The following is a 20,450-nucleotide window of genomic DNA, read 5'->3' as shown; positions in this document are numbered from 1 at the left end:
TTTTCTTTTAAGGAATTCCTTCCCAAAGCCTCCCCTGTTCATAGGACTTGCTGAAATATCTTAAGTCAAATCTTAAGTCCCCTAGCAGCTGTTGGTTCGGCAGAAGCCCAGCTGTCTAAACTTTATTGGCAGTAAATGTCATTCTTGCACACAAACTGCATGCCTGGAAAACCCAAAGGCACATCTTGGGCTATCACATCCTATCACGTTCCCCGACGAGATGTGAAAACCGAAATGGAAAACGTCAACAAACTCCGGCCGCAGCGAGGAGCGGGGCATGCCCGCTGACAAGCGTGCCGCAATGACAGAAATGGACTTGGAGTTGCAATTAGTGGCACTGTCATTTTCGGGCGCTCCTGCCAATTAATTAAGCCTGTCAAATGGAAAAACAGCGGCATTCACATGATAATTTATATAGGGAGAGACTAGCCTAGCAAAGCTGCCACTGCAGCCAACAAAATTCCCTCTGAGCGCTTAAAAAAAAATAAAAATATAAAGGGGGGGGGGAGGGAAGAAAGTTAAACTGTCCTTGTTATAATTGTTAACTCTGATCGCTCAAGTAGAAGACGGGCTGATTAAAACTCCAAACGAGCCCCTAGCTCGCTTAAATCTCAGAGTCCGGAATGATAGAATCAGAGGAGTTTATTCATACCATTAAGCCCCAGAGAACTTAATTGAAAGAAGAGCATAGCCTGGACCTTGACAAGCGGGAGGTCACAGTAATTGCTGCCGGACATATTTAACATTAAGATAATCAGGCCATTAATTACCCTTTGGATCATTAAATCAGCCAGTTGCAAAATGAAATTTCTGCCTCTATTACTCACTTGAGAGACCACAGGGGTGGCTTTTAATTTATCAGTGAGCTTGAGATACAAAGGACCAGGCTCGGGGAGGAAGGAAAGGGGGAGAAAGGGGGGGGGTTTGCTTCAGCAGAGGCAGGAATATCAATCCGCCATGCTTGGTGATCGTGGCAAATTAACTAGGTAAGATAACCTCAGCTTCTAAAGGCAGAAGCTGGGGGTATGTAAATAGATGAGGGCAGACAGGGAGATCAGAGCCTGCACACCACTTAGCAGGATAATAAAGGAAATCATCCTTGATTATCAGTGCTAATTTGGACACTGCCGGTAGCTTGTTATGCGTGTTCTGAGTAGCATTTAATTAATTCAATTGCTTGTTAATGAGGGAAGTGACATGTGGGGAGCAGATGCCACCCAACTGCAGATGGGTTCTGGTCAGCCCTTCACAATAAAATCTTTTTTTTTTTTATTATTTATTTTAAAAAACACCCTTCCCCCACCCCTGAAATAGGAAAGGTGTCAAGCATGGAGGAGCATTCAAAAGGCACAAAACACTGACCTCATCAGGCCAAGAACTGCTAAGAAACCAGACCTGACAATTGCGGATAGAGAGGTACTGATGTTCCCCCAGGCCCCATTTGTAATGCTGCGGCCTTATGCCAGGAATCGGAGACCAACAGGACTATAACAGCAATCTGATGGCCAAAAGGAACAAGAAATGAGAGAAATATGAAATGAAGCATCCTTACAAGATTCAGGATACAGTACTGGGATCTTAACTACTCTGCTTCCCTGGGTTTGCCCTTTATCTGTAGTACCCATAATGAAGGAATAATTATTTTTACAAAAAAAAAAAAAAAAGAAGGCGTGGTTTAATATTTTTCATAAAAGTCACTCCCCAGTTATCCCTCAGAAACCAGTGCACGCTCAGCATAAGTGGATGCTAGCCTTGAAATGGCAAGCCAGGCTTCAGCTTAGGATTCTAAGTGTCTGCTAAATATAGTCGAGCTGCATAATGTTTTTTCTGACACCATTAAATTCAGTTCATTAGTGAGTGAGGGATCAAACTGGATCTTATGTCGTAAGGTGAAAGTCAATTCCCAACACTGCCGGCTCCCAACTCCAGACTCCTTAGACAGTGTTAAGAACCTCTCTATTTTCTTAGAACCTTTCGTAATCAGAATAAACAGGGTGACTGCTAAGCAAACAGACTACCTGAGCAAAAACCGTAGTGGATGCTCCAACCTCCAAGCTCCGTTTGAAGAGCTGCTACTTGGGGCTGCCTTGGCAGAGCTTAAAACTACGTCTGATCTTCTACTAACCACTCATTCCTCACTTTAAAAATGTATTTTTAATGGAGTTGGAGGTTGTTCCTATTTATGAATATTCTCCAAAAGACACCAATGGTGGAGCCCTTTAACTTTAAGGTTTGCACATAGCTAATGCAAATATTCAGCATCACTTGATGCATGGCTGGGATGGTGCCTAGATATCACACTGCCTTCCCTCTTCTTGGCCAACAGTTTCCAGTTGCTGGAGGTGATCTCGTTGCTGGCACATCCATCCCAGAGAGACAGATAGCTGAGAGAAAGAGGGTGAGGGTGAAGGAGCAGATAATCACCTCCTGGAGTGGGCAGAGGGATGGTGGCAGCTTATCTCATTTGGAAAAGACCAACGACATCTTTCGCTGGAAGCTCCATGGACAAGAACAGTATGTGGAGAAAGCAAAACATGTGAGGTGTGTCCAGAAGAAAGCTAAATATCTGGTAGCTACGTACCAGTGCAAAAGGTCCAGGCAAAACACGGCACAGACTCCCCAGGCTGGCTTCACCACATCTCCAGCATTCCTCCATGGAGCAGTTCTGCTCCTGTCTCACCGGGCTACTCTGGTGTCACACCACTCCAAATCAATGTTTTAAGAGTGTGCTTAAGTAGTATCAATAGCAATTACAGGTGAAAATCCTGGCCTCATCCCCAGACCCAGTTAATTGTCGCAACATTGATTTACTCTAATTTGACTTCTCACTCCAAATTAAACCCGCATTACTGAAGGAGGGACCTCAGGCAAACTCTCCCTGCTCACCCCCTCCCCTCCAAGACAATAAATTTAATATTGAATACACTTGGAAAAAAAATGGCAGTTGTTGCAGGAACCATACTGAAAGATCTTTTTCCTTTTTTCCCCCCTCCTTTTTTTTTTTTTTTCTTACTGCGAGTAATTAAAAGATGCTTTTCTTGACTAATGATCCCCCTGTTTAGAAATGGGAAGTCGATACTCCTTCACCAGCAGTCAGCTTCAATTTGTCACAGGGCTCCCGAAGTTTGAGCGGCGGTTCTCAGGGCTGCTGATAATTGCTGGAACCAATTACCAGCCTTCCGAAGCTGACCTAATCAGGGACCCACAGACACCGCTGTTCAGAGGCCAGCTGGTCCCCTTTCCCTTCCACATGCACGTATTCGCCTGTGTTTGGGTTTTCTGCTGCTTCGCTAACTTTTTATGCTCACCGGGAGCTCGTGTTTATTCCTCTTTCCTCCCCGTAATCACACCAACACCCTCAGTCTGAACTTTGCCTCATGCTACTGCTTTACTCTGTGCTGCTTCCTTGGGGATCCCATTTCACCTGTGCTCCCATAACCTGTGCTGCCTTCCAGTTTCATGCTAGAGGCCATCCAAGGTGTTGCCTTTGATCCAGAGGCACCGAATGACCTGGAGATCTACTTATTTTACAAGCAGCCTCTCAGGGTTGATGAGACCTGGCATGTGTTAACATTAGAGGACATACCTGGGCAATATATCCTTGACGAAAGCAGCAGGAGTAATGCCTTTTGCTACAAAACTCTCAGGCTTTGAGTTCACACCCTCCAATCTGAGAGCCTTTCTGACCTTCAAAATACATTTTCAGGTTTATCTTTGCCCATGACGTTCTTGGAGAAAAGAGTTTTTAAGACAATCTGAGTGGACTAGGAAAAGACAGCAGTACGGTATGTTTGATGTGGTTTAAGTTTGGTATTGCTTCAACTTATTTTTGAATGTATAAAATTAAAAACACAAGCTGTACTCACAGCCTGGATTAGCTCTATTCCTATAAATATTGGTGACATTTTCCTGAGTAGGACTCCTTAATTATGCTGTGGCCTACAGCAGCCATTTGGTAATCTCACCTGCAAAACGTCGGTCTCCCTGGGTCTCTCCATCCTTCCCTGAACTCAACAGAAACACATGGGATGCCACTGCAGTAATTCAGGGATCAGTGCAGACTTCTCCCAAGCTCAAGGGACAGCTTTTGAAACCACGTTGAGACTTCCAGGTTCCTTTTAGTCCATCATGTCAACGCTCCACAAACCTCCCAGCCCAACAGATTCAGTATTTGTGGAGCGGTCAATAATCCTTTCTTTTGCCCCTACAAAGCCTGTGCATTTCTGCTGATGGCTTCATCACCAACAGAAAGACACAACATAAAATGGTGAAAGCCATGTATGTCTGATCCCCTATACAAATGTCTATTAACAGAAGTTCCATCACTGTGCTGACAACTTTTAGTGCTTGGAGCGGGGGGGGGGGAGGCCCAGTGGAGACAGAAGAGTTAAGAGACATGTCAGTCACAAACTCATGAGAAGACTGTATTTGTCTAAGGTCTTTTACTGATGCTTTGTGCTAAGCCTTTGATGGGGGAATGGTTAAGAAATACGTTCTTGTGTTTCCAACACTTTGCAGGAACCTCTTGAAGGTCTGAGCAAACACGTGGAAAGTCATGGAGGGTGGATTAATGAGTATATTTAATAGAACTAAAAATGGGAGCACTATATGGGACAGATGGAGTAAGTGAAGGGAATGGGGATATGAACAATTCAGGAGAAACTTGGAGGTAGGCATGGGAGTACTTCCCTCACCCATCTGTTGGGGTTTTGGTGAGAGGAGAACTCATTAAAGCAGGAGCATGTTGAGCGCATATAGCAGCTCTCAGACTCCAGCTGATCCCAAAGCTCACCAGTATGGGCACAAACAGCCCCCCAACATAAGCTATCAGCTCTCTTCCCCTTCAGAAGAAGTTTTGCTGAATGATTCTTTCTTCCCTGATCTAAAAATATCCTTGGACTCCCTCCATCCCTCCTCCATCAGAACTCCAAATCTCAGCTCCCTGGTCATCTTTCTACTTGGTTACTTTCTTGCCACTTCCCTCAGTCCCTCAACTTCAATTGCCTCTTCCCCCTTCAGTTCCTCAACAACAAAAAAAGGGGGGTTTATTTAACCCCACTTCAGGTCCATTGTAGTTGCTTCTGATAGGATTTGTCATGCAAAACTTCAAACATCAGCAAGAAAACGTAATGCATAACTTATTGTCCTGGTCTGAGGTATAACAGGACTAATTTTGTTCAGTAACTACTTCTTAGCTGGGACTCATCTAACTACTGAAATTAACAGCATATTGTACAGACAATTCTCGCTCTCAGAGTGATAAGACCTATGTTTACAGCTGATGCCCAGGCATGGTATGTGGAGAGGCTCTTGCTTACACTTATTGCTATAACAGCCAAGGCCAACCAACTTTGTTCTTGCCCCGCTGGAGGGTTGGAAGCTGAAAAGCATAGTGGGGTCCCACCTGCGGGGAGGAGCAGACAGGACAGGTGACCCAAAAGTGACCAACAGGGGATTTCATCCCATCTGCCTCATGATCAGTATAAAAGCTGAGGGATTAAAGGGTCAGCTCTCTTTCTTCAATGGCCAACATCTGAGGAAGACTCTGTATGTTCGTCTGCCTTTGATCCTGATCCTGAATGCAGATCCAGTTCCTGTCCGTCACTGAGTCCAGTCTGGGATTTCCCCAGTGCCAGCCGGTGATGTGATTGTCATCTTGGGAGCTTGATATGGTTTTGTATATATTAATAATAAAATAAAAGGAAATAATGAAATATTTCATTAAAGTAATTTAGTTTCTTCTAAACTCATCTCTTTTTCCCTCCTCTGCCTCTCTCTTTGAAGGGAGGTAGAGGGGAGCATCTGTCGGTCCCATCTGGGGTCCCCCACATCCCCAGTAGCCGATTTGGCCTAAACCACGACACTTATATCAAAAGAACACGAACTTATTTTCTTGCCGTATCTTGGACAGAAGGATTATGATGCTAGTCGAGACCAAAGTACAGCACAAAAGGAGGCACAAACTTTCAAAAAATAGACCTTTCAGATATTTATGTCATAAATACCACTTCAGTCCCTGCTGCAAACAATGGAAAAAATGGGAGTAGCAAAGCAAGATTATAATTGCTTTGTGTGAAAATTTTCACCTAATCTTAATTCTATTTTTTCTAATAGCTCTTCCATCATACAAGTGTGCACTTAGACACACAGATGGAAATGCGTATGTGTAACATGAATCTTTATACCTTTTGTTCAAAAAACATTACAGTCCAGGAAAAAAGTGCAATAATGTCACCGAGATTCATAACCAGCTGAATATAAACAAGAAGATGTACAGAAACAAAGAGGAATTAAAATAAGCTCTGAGCATGAAATACAAAGAGAACGAAGTTGATTTTCTATAAGAAAAACTCATTTTCAAACATAAAAACCTGAATAATTTAATTCAAATGGTGGCTTTCTTCTCATGACAGTCACACGTATTTTAGATTTTTCATGATAATATCTTTATTATATGTATACTAAAATAGTATTTTTTAAAAAAAATCCAATTGAGTGTATGGCTTTTCCTTTTAAAAGTATTTTGAATTGAGGTATTTCTCCAGCTCACCTTAGCAGTAAGGAGCAACATATATTTGTGAGTTGCAGCAATATAAGATCTCTGGATTAAAGTAACCCTAATGACTGAAAGGTAGCAGTAAGTTGATTTCAATCTACCTGATGAAATCATTATATTAGTTGACTAATAATATACACTTATACAGCAGACATACAGCTTATATATGAACAAAATCTCTGTGTAGGTCTCCCTGAACATTTTTATATGCATAGTCATTCATCTAAGTAGCCTGATTAATGTAGTGGCTTCATTCTCGAAGATGAACCAAAGGTGGCACCACAAATTCATTTTTCAGTGCTAACGAAATAATGCAATAAGAAACAGTTGACTTTATTACAGACAACAGTACAAACCTACTCCTAGACTGTAGGAGGTGGCCCAAGTATATGCTCCCAGGTTATAATTTCACTTGATCTGGTACCAGAAAAAGCAAGATCCAGAAATATACATAAACAAAATCAGACTATAATTCCCTCTGATTTCCCTCATATGCAGGAGGCAAACACTGAGAGCTCAACCTCCATTGTGCCGTTTGCTACCGGGGGACCAACCAGTGCTCGGATGCAGGCTGCTCCCCTGGAGCTCGCCCTAAGACAATTATAACGCACTTCTGAAGACAACTTCAAAGATTAGCCCAGCTGTGCAAGGTAGTCCAGAAGGTATTTCTCCTGCCTGAACCCCCCTGCTGAAAAACAGTCTGCCAGAGGTCACTCTGCTTCCCCCAAGCCAATACCTTAGTTATAACTATTAGCACTTATATTTTGTATTTTCAGAACATCTTCCTCCTTTGACACTGCTCAGATAAATTAAGCATAAAAATACCTTTTGCTTTTGATAGGACAATGCATCGCAGAAAGAAGATTTTCACTGTGCTGAGCTATGACTGGTAGGTGAAATACTGTTCTCACAGGAAACACGCACTCCTCCATCAACTAACGCCTTCACATAAATCACATTAAAAAAAAAAAGCAAGTCCACAGTGAGCAGGACTTTCAACATCCATGATAAGAACCCAAAAACCTGATGGCTAGGTACAAACTCCTGGGTGAGCTTGAAGGCAGATTATTAATCACAAACTGATAGTCCAAGAGCCAGGAACTTTGTGGCTTACCGAAACAAAGAAACACACTACAGTATAATTTAGATCGAGGAACAGCCAGGCAGGAGGTTTCAATCTCCTGCTGTTTTGTCGGTCAGTCAACTGAACCAAAAATTTGTAGAGCCGCTGAGGAAACCTTCACAAGAGTGAAAAAGTAACGGGGTCACTCAACTTTTGACACCCGCCCCCACCTTCAACACACGTTCTTCCTGGGCATGCAGTGTAGATATATATACACATTAATTTTTACAAGGCCTATTCCAAGGGAGAATTTGAAAAGTCTATATTGTAAAAAGTTGGCACGCCCTATCACCTCTGACTGCAATGCCAAAATGAGGATTTATGTGCTCACAGCTTACAGCCTTGGCCACATGTACTATCACATACTACCTGCCTGCTGCGCGCCACTGTGAGATGGAGCAGGAAAGCCTACCTTGTGGAGTCTGATGAAGGTTTCATATGGCCTTGGCTGCTCTCCTCCCAGACGCTGTTTGCCAGCTCATTCCCGATAGAAGACATCACCTTGATGAGCTCTATAGGCCAGTCATCCAGGTCAAGAGAGCGGACCCGAGAAAGATGTGTGCCAAGGTTTCGGTGTATACCTGAGCATTCGATACATATGAGGGCTCCCAGATTCAAGCTGGCCCAGTCAGGGTCTAGGGGAAAAGTGACACAAGCAATTAGTACAATGAAACATCTAACAAAACTTCCTACTCAGTGTTTGTGTAATAAACATTTTGGCTCTGGGGAAAAAAAATGCAGGTGTCTTGTCCAAAACAACAGTTGGAAGGTCTTACAGAAGGGTCAATTTTGCCCTCTGGAGATACTAACACTCCTGAGAAACCCTCAAGGAGTAAAGAAAAAATATTGTGGAGGGGGTCTCAAAAGATGTATGATTCCACCTTCAGTCAAAGGAAAAATATGAATTAGAGAGAAAAGAAGAAACAAAGAAAATATAAATGCAGTGGCAGACAGATGATGATGAAGTAGCGGAGTAAGCCTCTCCTTGGGAATCTAAAGCCACTCATAGCCAATTACAAGGGAAAAGGGAGGGGAAAAAAAGAGCGACTACATACAATGTCTCTGTTGCTAACTAAACCAACTCCCTTAATAACCATCTATATCATCACCTACATATGGCTTTTACATCTAACACACTATGGGGTATGTTTTCATCTCTAAGATCAGGGAGATAGGTACTAAGATGAAAATGTGATACTTTGAACAGTTCCAGTTTTAGTGTACGAGCCAGAAGGATTCCACCGAGACACACACACACACAAAAATAACCCTGCAAATGGTAAGGCTGTGACAAACCTGACAAAAGCCGGGAAATTCAATGTAATTTCCAAAGATGTTAACTTTTTTTGTCACTGTCCTGTGTTATTTAAATCTAGATTTGTATGAATCTCCCTCTCTCCAACAAACATCCATTTTAACAAATGCAATGGAAGACATATGGGAGGAATTTTTGGTGGCTTTTTTTTCTCCCCCCTGTTGTTAGATCTTTTCTTCCCGCCTTACACTAGGCGTCGCAAAGAACTAGTAGGCTATCACGAAAGCTATGCAGAAAAATGGTGATTAATTGAGAGGGCAGGCAATTTTTATTCACATCTAAATAAAATTTAGAGCTGATAGAAAATGAATTTCCAGTGACCTCTCCTATTCAGGGTAATTTCATCCAAAGACTGGTATCTATTTTATGTAACCCAAAATCAAAAAGTTATTTTTGGCAGCTAAAATATGTGGAAACAAAACGTTTCCTAGTTCTTTGACATGTCACATTTGAATAAAAAATATGAAAGGAAAGCAGATAATATTAATTGCAAAGTCCCACATTTTTCTCAAAAGGAAGTACGCTAGATGACAGAAGTCACTACCCACCAATAATAAAGGCAAACTGTTGTAAACGACATGCTCACAGATGTCCCTGATTTCAACTCACTGGTCCTATCTGTGTCTTCCTCTTCTCACATGTAGTTGAGCACTTTTTAAATATCATGCCTGAAATTTGTTACCACTGATTTATACTGAAAAGAACCACACGCGGTTAGTAAGCCATAACTATTCAACCTGTTTTTTTCCTTTTTTTGTAGATCATCAAAATCAGCTCACTTTTCCTGCTGCTGTGAAGAGGATTTCTGAATCGGAAGATGCTCAGAATATTCAACAAGCATGTGGCAGGCTTTTCTCCATAATGCATACATCCAAGTTTGATGGTAAAAGAAGGAAAAAGCCCAATGCAGGGACAGGTGCTATAAAGCCAATTTCCTTGCTTTGTTTTACTTACAATTTGTCAAACAAAATATGACCTTTTAAACATCACTGAATATTCCCAGATTACAATTTTCGGCTGCCCATATTCTTAAAGGTGTCTTGTTCTCTCCTTTTCTAAAAACCTCTTCCCCACTTTGACTTGCATCATAATCAGATTGATCATTTTAAGGTGAAAGTCTTGGAACAGCTCTTTTAGGAGAATAAGCCCTCCCCACCATCTCCTCCATCCTTTTGGATGTGAGGTTGCTGATGAAAGGCTTTGCCATCCTAAATCTTGATGAGTTTGGCATGTGCAAGATACTGCAGGGCTGAGCACAAGAGCAGCAGGGAGAAGCAGAAGAGCCAGGGAAAGAAGATGAAGCAGGGGGTGAAGGCATCTTGCAAAGAATTGCAGCAAAAGAGAGAAAAGTTTACATCTTTTCTATTCTTTAAAAGTGGGTTTGTTTGGTTGGGTTTTTTTCTTTTTCATCTGCTCTTTACGCAGTGAGAGTGGAAGAACTAACATCCTTCAGGGGCAGGAATTTAGCTAGGTTTGCCTAAGCAATTTGATCATCTTCGGTGCATTCTCCAGACAGAAGTCACCACTGGGACTCCAATGCTCTGGGAAAAGGCAACATCGGTTTCCTTCTGAAACATGAAATAAGACCTTCTTGGGCAAAAACTCCAGCACCTAAAAAGCACTTTGCCTCATCTGTTGCTCAGGAATAAGAATGTTAAAAAAACAACTTAAAAACTTTAGGTTGAGACTGCCAATGGGCCAGAAGGCCGGTGGCACACAGATGCTGCTGGTACTACTGCTGCTGATTAACATACAACAAGGCATCAATTCCCTGGTGAAACAAAGTGCTGTGATGAAGTGCTAAAAAGCCAAAGAGCTCTAGAAAGAGGAAGAATGAGACTTCTGAAGTGGAAGATTGATGGCTCTTGAATAGAGCTGAGGGACAGCAACATCTCATATTCCTTTGCTCCCAAACATCTGGCTTTGTGAGGATGCAAACTATGTAACCTTTCCATAAGAGCACTGGTGTTTGTGATGCTAAATGCTCTGGGGTAAGGACTTGCCCAGGCAAGGCAGAGAGGGAGAGAAGGAAATAAAGCAAAGCCTGGCAGAAAAAGCAGCAGGCTGAGGTTCACCTCATGTGCATGTTTACGTTTTAAGACACATAGTTTTGGAAATATCTCAAATTTTTCAAAAGCAAAGATGGTGGCCTTAAAATTAGGAAGGTCAAAAGGCAAGAAGAGGCAAAGAGGGTTTAAATCATCTACAAAAATACAAACAATTAAGAGAGGTTCCAGCTGAGATTCCAAATCCCCCAAAAAGCTACACAACCAAGTGCTGACTGTTGCCAAAAAGGGCAGTCCCATCCTGCCCTCTCTCAGCAACATGTTCTTGGCACATCCCTTCTGCTGGCACCACGCATGAGTGGCCAGCTTGACCCATGAAGCAATCTGGATGAAAAACAACCTGGCTGACAGGGTGGGGGTGGGGGGGGGGGGGAAGTGCTCCTTTCCTGAACAATCATTTTCCTGATTAAACATCTAGCTTGGCTGCATAAATACTGGGGTATGTGCAAGACCGGGGAGAGAAACACACACCTTGGGGACAGTGTGGACTCTGGAATGGATACATCTAAAGGACATGCGCGGGTGTGGGAAGTCATCTGCAGTGAAGGGATTGCACTTTTCAACTCTGTCTGGGCAACCACTTAGCTGGGTCTGAGAAAATGCCACCCACAGGTGTACAGACAGACTGGAGCAGAAATCAGTAACAGTCCCATGGCGGTCTGCCCACAGACAGCAGCGAGTACTTCAAATGAGCTAAATATACATCTAGGTCACTTGAAGACCCCATCCTTCTCATACACAGCACACCGTTTTATATGCCTTTTACTTGAACTGTATCAAAGCTTTGGCGCAAATCTGAATGACTACCAGGTCGATATGAAAAAACAGTGATAAATAAGAGTCATTTTGGGCTGTATATATTAATACACCATCCAAACCAACATTTTCCCTTATTCCATCACCTGCTGGATTACTAGCCAGTGGAAACGTAAAGACCTTAATTTATTCATGTTGCTATTATTTCTCTCTGTTTGTGAAAAGTCCCTGTGAAATCTCTCTTTGGGATCTCCCTCCAGCAGGTCAACAAGCTGTTCTGACAGCATCACAGTCCTGGTGCTCAAAGCCCGGTCCAGCCAGGGCTCACATTCTTGTGTGCTGAACTGCTGGGGGGACAGGGCAGCTGCCTTTGTTCTTGATCCATCTCCTGTGGACGGCATATGAATATCTGACAGTTTTCAAAAGAAGCAATTAAAACCAGTCTGTATGTGAAGCACATTTTGATGTTATGGGAAAACCTTTTTTTATTTTAAATGGCTGTTAATGTGCCTTCCCTTCCCTTCAAGTCTTCTCAGGATGAGGCAGGGGATAATAGGTTGGTTTGGTGGATGACTGAATCGGCTAGATTGCTAAATACACAGATAGCAAATTAGTCATGCAAAAGCACTTGCACTTCCAAATGAATGTTCATTTTAAAGTTAACTGGGATGTTAGAATGGCTTAGACCAGTAATCAAAATCCTGACAGCAAGTCTTAAAAAAAAGTTATACCCAAAGAAAAATAAATGAATATTTTTCCATTTTAAGCACATATAAAAATCACAGGAAAAGTTCTGACTTTCAAATATCAAAGAAATAAAAATGCGCAAGTTCTCAATCCTTTTGCTTCTACAACTAATTGCTTAGAGCAAGAGTACTTCCTTTTTGTGGCTTTGTTGCAAACCCATGGAACTAAAGAGCACCAGAATAATGACCTCAGCCAGGGTTAGTGAGGTGAACCACAGCTCAAAGTATTCTTGAGAACACTTTTCTGAACACTAAGTGTATGTTTTAAAAATAAAAAAAGGGAAAGAAACACAAAGAGGAGAAAAAAAAAATCCCAAATCAGTTTTCTAGTATCCAGATATAATGAGCAATGACTTTGGTTTCTTCTGACAAGTAACTCTAAAAAAAAACCAAGCCAGAAAAAAACCTATGAAGCTCTACCTCTGAAAACATTACCATGGCAAATGTGCCCTCTCCACGCAAAATAAGAGGAAAATGGAAGTAACTCATGTCAAACAGCAAACTTTTTTTTCCTTTTCTTCAAACGAAAGTAAAGAAACGCTGACATTTGAAGTGGCATGAGAAACAACAAACGGAAAAAAATAGGGTACCTCTGACATAGCATATATTAAGTATGAATTAATATAAGTCTGATTAAGCAAACTCCATAATGAAGAAGAAATATTTAAACACATGGAACATAATACCAAAAAAGACAAAGCCGGTGGTGGGCATTCACCTAAGTCTTGGCTAAGAAGAAGTCTTGGCCAAGAAGGAGAAGAGGTCAATTTTCTGAGGCCAAGCGGCCATACTTACTCTGTGCTTCACAGTCCACACAGTGGGAATTGCCTCTGATGTTCCTTATGGACTGAAGGGCCATGGCCTCATTCTGACTCGTCAGACGGGACTGCGTAGATTTAAAGAAATGCATAAGCAACAAATAAAAACACAATAAAAAGGGTTAGATGACACAACTGTCCACTGAACGAATGGCAAAACCGAAAGCTTAGACCAAGGTTGAGTGACCGTGATCAAGGAACCCAAGTCCTTGGTTTGCCTCTCAAGAAATGGTGATCCTTTGGCATCTCCAAGTATTGCAAGTCCATGCCTGGCAAGCAGGCACTCCTCTTTCCTCCCATGTTTCTGACAGCTCAGAGTTCTCTTCAGCCTGCCCAGGAGCTCACAGTGTTCTGGGGTCTCCAGTCTGGATTCTAAAAAGTGGGGAGACTGCGCAGAGGAAAACCAAGCATCAAAACGAACCCTGCTATTCACAAGTAAAGTGAGGTTTACTTCTTAAGATAAATTAGATAAGAATATTATTTTATAAAATCAATTTCTTTTATTGATGTTTATGCTTTTGCTAATGAAGACTAAAGGGTGCTTTGCAAAAGCAACTGAAACCTTTTTATCATCAAAAGGTCAGATTTAATCAGACGACTCTCCATGATGACCTGCCAATGACCTCTACTTGGACCTGGAGAGACTGCCACGATGTATAAGTCGTTCAGCTCCCCCCAACTAAACCATCTTGTAGGCTTTCTGAGAAGAAAATTGTTAGCTGTACCAAATAATGGACTCCTTGCAACAAACTGATGGGATGAGGACCCAGTCTTAAGTATGGCTCTGAGGAGATAATGTCCTCCTGAGCTATCAACAGGACAGTCTAAACCTGTCCAACTAACTACACTTTACTATTCCAGCTAGTTCTTCCCACATGTTTTGAGACCTCAGTAATACTTTAGAGAAAAAAACCTCTCTGAGCATTGTAGCGGGTTGAATATATAACCCAAAAAGCTCCCTGTACGTACATAATCTTATCAACAGATTCTCCCTTTCAAAAAATATTTAACATACACAAAGGCCAATCTTCTCTGTGGGTACAGCACAGTAAATATTACCAGCCACTCTTTATCCTCTTTTTTATTAGCATTTTTACATAGGTGTTAGCGTACAAATTTCCTCTATTGTGTTCCCTTAACATACATAGTCAAATGCGTAAATCCATGAAAGCCAAAAATCCATATAAGCAGTCATTTTTCTGTGTCTCAGAAACACATATAGGAAATAAATAAATTTTTAAAACAATATGGGAAGTAAATTATATTATTATGATGATAATTACTGGTGTCTGATCTACTCTGGTAGATAGGGCAATGAAAGCAAGCATTCATTTCAAAATATGAGTCTCCTCCTTGCAACATAAAATCATTAAAGACATCTGTTAGGTGGATAATGCTAAAGGATCTATAGGCCTGAATAATTACTCCTCAATTCTCTCCCTCCACTACCACTCAACACCTTGCTCCCTAGTTGTGAAGTGGTTGCAAACACAGAGACTCAAGAAGCAGAAGCTCTCTTGCCCTTCTAAAAATGAGCAATGACTGAAGAAGTCTCAGATTTTAAGCATTTATTTATTTAGACAGGAAAGGAGAACAAATTACAATTAGCAATGCAAGGTAGAAGGCCTGTATCTCTTAGACAATGTTCATCTTCCCCTAAAAGCTTTGATGAACTGTGTCTGGATTTGCTTTCTGTTATAATAGTTAAGGCAGAAACCATAAAAAATTAATTCAGTGTAATTAAAGAAAAGAAAAATTGTGCAAATGCTTTGTAAAGCAGACACAAAAGCAACAGCTTAATTTTAATTTCTGAGAGTTGTAGTACTTCATCACGGCAGAGTCCTATGGCTGAACGCTACTGCACGTTTCTGGTTAGTCCAACCAGAACATTTAGTTAAATTTTGCCATGCAGGAGCTTAGTAGATTTAATGAGATTTGACTAGTAAATACGCTGCCTCCTGTGTATTTTTTGGGTCTGCCTCCACTCTTGTCCAAAACAGGCTTTTCCTTAAGGGCCTTCTACAGACCTCTAATCTGAAACAAACCTGAATCTGCAGCAGCGACTACACTATACAACTTGTCAGTGGGGAGAGGCCAGGACCTAGCCTCAAGTTTCATTCAAAATTTTAAGAGCAATACTGAAGGCAAAACAGATAATCCAGGAGCTCCGTTAATTCAACTGCTGTAAAAAATAAACTGTAAAACAGGCTACAGCACCAGCTGTCTTGAAATATCTGCGATATGCATACAGCTCTAACGCTGCTCTGTCATGTATGTAATGCACGCACGCCTCTAGGAGTACAGGTTTAAAATTCAATAGTTCTTGATTTTGCTTTCATCTTCATGACCTGTTACTTATTTTAGTATTACTCTGTGTACCATACCTTGTTCTTGCTGCTCTCACATGACTGTAAACTGGCCAAGATCTGACTCTCTATGGCTTGTACCCATGCATCTCTTTCTTCATATGTGGTAGCTTCAAAGTGCCAAGTCTGGCCAGTGAGAGAGACAATGATAAACTCAAAGTTTTCTTCTTGTTCTGAAAAAAACATGCAATAGGAAGAAGTTGTAAGTTTAAGGGTATCGATAGCTAGGCTCAAACAATCCTGTTTGATAAGCATTTCTGCAATGTAACAAGCAAACACAGGTCTGGACATCTGAGGTTTGAGGCTAGATATATCCAACTACCCTGCAGTTGCACAATGCATCAGAAAACGACTTGCAGATCCACTGCTTTTTCCTCTCCAAATATTATGCAGATAAATTACTGTTTTGGGTAAACATTCAGTTCCCATGTGCATTTGTGAGTTTGGTATCAAGTCTATACCTTTCTCGCACACGAAGCGGCTAACAAGCTTTACTTAGATTTAAACCTGAGGTGTTGAGAGCTACATAATATAAAAATCTAAGCGTGTCACAAAATAACTTAAAAGATGAATGAAGAGATAAATGATAAAGAGCTGACACTACAGAAAATTTGAAATCTACCCTCTTCCTTCCCGCAGTTGTTTACATGCAGATATATTAAAAGCGGATGTGTATGTTTTCTTGTCTACAGCATAAATACACTGGGTTATAATACAGGATTAAAATCAGTTCAACCTATTCAACATTCACGTTTGACACGGGAGATGAGAAAATGATCTGAGAAGCTAGCAGAAAGGGTCAATGAAATATCCTTAGGGCTACTAGAGTATAAGGACAAATATTCAGGCCAGAGGACCGTGGCATATGAAAATACCAGCAGAACTGAACTCAGTGGACACATATGCTTACTACACATGGGACACCAAAGTCAAATTAAAAAAAAAAATAATCAGGGAAGCTGAAACAGAGCAAGTGGAATTGGGAAGGGCATGCATGAAGCATGAAAGGAACAGAATAATAGAGCACAAAGTTCTGGTGAACATCAGCCATAATGGGCTTTAGAAACGGCATTTACATTCGCTTGTCTGCTAATGACTTACTATATATTCAGAGCCATGAAGCTCCTGCATTACCTTGTCATCCATAAGCATACAAAGATAAGTGACGAATCTAGCACTAGCTTTAAAGACAGTACTGCTGCTCACTGGGAGTCATTTTCTCAACCTGTGGGACAACTGGTTTTCTTTGATAAACTCCATGCTAGCAAGGCCAGTGCCTACACTGCTTTAATGATGTCTCAAAAAACAGCAGAAGGTTACTTTGCACCTTGAGGTGAGAATGAACACGGAGGTGTTCCAGGTGCATGAGCTGCATGAAGCAGCAGTTTTACTAAAAAAAAACCCCAAAACACCAAAAAAAAATCGTGTAGGATAAGTGGGAAAAGAAAGATAAGAGAAACGACGCGACTGTACAACAATAACCACTTTTCACTTTAGCAACACTGTGTTAAAAACAAACAGGTAGACTTATTATTCAAAATTCTATGATTAAATAATGGAAAAGGCCACATTTATCAAACAGAGCTTTCAAGAATTTATGAGTACGATGTAAAAGGAACTACTCAACAATAAAGGAAATTATGTGCTGTCTCCTGTAGGACAACACAGTTACAGTCTTTTACTTACATAGAAGTGGTACGGCACAGGGTCAGTGGGGAGGGTACAGGCATATGCAGAGTATGCATGTGTTGATGAAAACAGGGAATGATGGCAAAGGAAGAGAACATGAAAAACTGAATCCCACCTGAAGCAGCCCCCTGTAGAGTCCAATTTAGGAAATTCATCGTCCTTAGGCTTTTCAGTGGCTTCTAAGCAATAAAACTTTGTACTCTTGAAGTCTTACTAAAGGACGATTTCCAAACGCTGGTCACTAAATGTTCAGAAAATCCTTCTATATAAATTACTCAGTGTGGGCGGTACTGAGACAGGCGTATTGTTACGGCAGGGAGCCTGTAACATCCGGTAACACAAAGGCCCTTTTCAGCCCCACTCCATGTTCTGCACCTCATGCCCCTCTCCCTCAGCCCTTCCCTTCTCCACTTGCAGCTCTGCTCCAGGCTGCATCCTATCTTCCCTGACCATACACCATACCACTTCTATGTCACCAAAGGCTTGGTATAAGCTGAAGGAGCTGCCTGTGAGAGAAAACAGTCATTTTGCCACCTCAAGTTAAAAATTCCCCACACCTTTTTAAGCAGGGAGGAGGGCCTGTAGGGCTGCAAAAACACAGAAGAACATAACAAGAGGAGATTTCTCCAGCGTACGTCACAGGGCTGACTTCTCAATGCCTAATGACTCAACAAGTATATGTAGTATATAACTAATATTCAACAAGTATATACAGTATATCTTTAGAGAGTCTCTCTGCACTAATCCTGAAACAGTTCATCTCAGCGTTTAAGTACTAGGCGACTTTCCAGAAATTACAATTCCAGACCTTAAAAGAAATATATAAAATCAAGATGCAGCACCATTGAATCCTCCTATCTCCTATCTGCCATTCATCCGTATCAGATATATGAAGTTGGCTTGCCCAAGAAGGGCTTATGAGAAAAACACTGCAATTCAGCCAGTCTACCCTTTAAAAGCAAGGTTGAAATACCATCCTCGCAGCAGTACCTCTGCAAGCTTTGTTTTCCAGAAACGCTACACAAAGTTATTCCCCTGCTTATGGGAGACCTATGGCAAAGGACACAAACCCGGCTATTCATGCGACTGGAGTGCAATTCAGGAAACACCTCCAGCCATTTCCCGTGGTCACTCCTTTATATGCCAAGTCTCCTTTTCCCACAGGAGAAGCTCCTGTGTTTCATCTCCTGACCTTTTCTGCTGTGACCAGCTGACACCATGACAAAAGCTGTAAAGACCTTGCACTGCCTTTGTGGCTCGGGATCGCAAAGTCCACGTAACGTGTCGGTGAGTTTGTCTCCGTACAGCCCCGCCGTGGGTTATGAGGGCTGCAGTGTGTTTTAAGGCTGGGCTGGAAGGACATTTTCAGTTCATCAGGAAGTTAGCCAAAATCTCGGTCACTGCTGATGATACATTAAGAACATACAAGTTTGCACTCTTATATCCACTGAAGCTTCAGGTTTACTTCCTAAAACATTCATATGAAAAGCGACTGTGCCAGCTGGAGATGTGTTCAATAATATATTTTCTGCTTAAATACACTAAATTTTTTTTTGTAAGCATGACTGTGAAACAAAGCAGCCACGCCTGGTCCACATCACCCACAGGGCAATGCCTACAAAAGATGAGTAGCAAACGCGTACATCCTTAATCACCGCATAGACGAACAGGAAAATCCAGACAGCAGAATGAAATTGCTCCATTTTACTCTTCAGAAAAATTATAGGTTGTGCTATTTAAATCCCTGTGAGCCCAATCACAAAATTTTATTAAACAGTTTTCCATGTTTAACAGTTATTCATAGAAAGGTCCACTATAATAGTATTTTAGCACCATCAACCTGTCGAAATCAACCTGCCCAATTACTCCAAACTACATTAATAACACCGGATATTACACTAATTGTGTCCAGTTTCTATGCAGACGAGGTCCTGTGGGGCTAATTTTGCATCCTCAGGGGTAAGCAACTTAGCCATCAACCTGATTTCACTAGGAATCCCTCCTCATTACACAAGTCCAGGCTGTCAAACTTTTTTTTTTTTTTTAAAAAAAAGGTTAATGGGCCAATCAGTCATCAATTATTTCCTGGAAGGCCAGCAGACAAAGGGTTAAAGTGCGAAGAACCAGCTGCAACTGTTTTCCATTTGGAAGTTATTATCAACAGGAGATGTCTAAAATGTTGTTGTTTGGGGCTTTTTTTGGTGCCTTTTTTTTTTTCTTAAGTGGGAAGGAGTGGCTAGGATGGGAAATGAGCTGAAACTGTACGATTATGATGATATGGAACGTGAAGCAGAAGTGATTTTTAGGAAAACCACCACTTTCAAGAAGCTACATGGTATCACTGTTTATGCTGCATATACTGTTTTCACCATTATCTTTTCATAGTAAAGTTACTGCATTTAACCCAAGTTAACATTTAATTTGCTCTGCCAAAAGCCAGACATTGCTACAGCCCACCCGCTTATGGAAAACAAGATATACAATTTCTTAGAAGCAAAGGATTGTGCAAGGGAAAACAAACATTTAGGCATGGCCTCACTGCATTCCAGTACCAATGCCTATGTTCATGGTATGTAACAGAGATCAGATTTAGAGAACTACACTGAAAATAACTACAGGATACAATTAGTCTGTAACTTGTTCCAGAGAACCCAATTAAGTCTAATAAAGTGAAAACGCATGTCCAGAAGCAGTTATGCCTCTTGGCATCCTGTAACAGCAGCTCTAAATATCGTATATCAGTTTGTTCACAATTTCCACTTTGCACATCTTTTATTCTCAATATTAAGAATTGCATAAATAGTCACCAACACCTTGCACCAGTGGTGGGTAACCACAAGCACAGTTTGAAGTCAACAGAAGGTGGGGTGTCTTTCTGCTGGGCACTCTACAGTCAGAAATTACACCCATCCCAAAAGTTTGCTTTTAAACAAATAAAAAATGTCTATTTTTCCATGGCTATAAAACAAAGACTTGCTAGGCTTAAGGCATTTCTCATAGGCATACAAGAATATT

General features: G+C 41.3%; 1 protein-coding gene across 1 annotated transcript in view; it reads right to left on the bottom strand.

The window, feature by feature from the left end:
* The window catches only part of AGAP1 (ArfGAP with GTPase domain, ankyrin repeat and PH domain 1), a 264,182-nt gene that overhangs the window by 29,724 nt on the left and 214,008 nt on the right, over window positions 1-20,450 (bottom strand). Inside the window, exons 13-15 of the mRNA XM_009887562.1 lie at window positions 15,765-15,919; window positions 13,358-13,448; window positions 8,092-8,314 (exon numbers count right to left, since the gene is read on the bottom strand). Of these exons, the coding sequence (XP_009885864.1) occupies window positions 8,092-8,314; window positions 13,358-13,448; window positions 15,765-15,919 (469 nt within the window). The remainder of the gene's footprint in view (window positions 1-8,091; window positions 8,315-13,357; window positions 13,449-15,764; window positions 15,920-20,450) is intronic.

The sequence above is a fragment of the Charadrius vociferus genome, unplaced genomic scaffold, assembly GCF_000708025.1.
Source record: "Charadrius vociferus isolate BGI_N301 unplaced genomic scaffold, ASM70802v2 scaffold136, whole genome shotgun sequence".
NCBI classification, from domain to species: domain Eukaryota; kingdom Metazoa; phylum Chordata; class Aves; order Charadriiformes; family Charadriidae; genus Charadrius; species Charadrius vociferus.
This window is presented reverse-complemented; position numbering and strand designations above follow the sequence as displayed.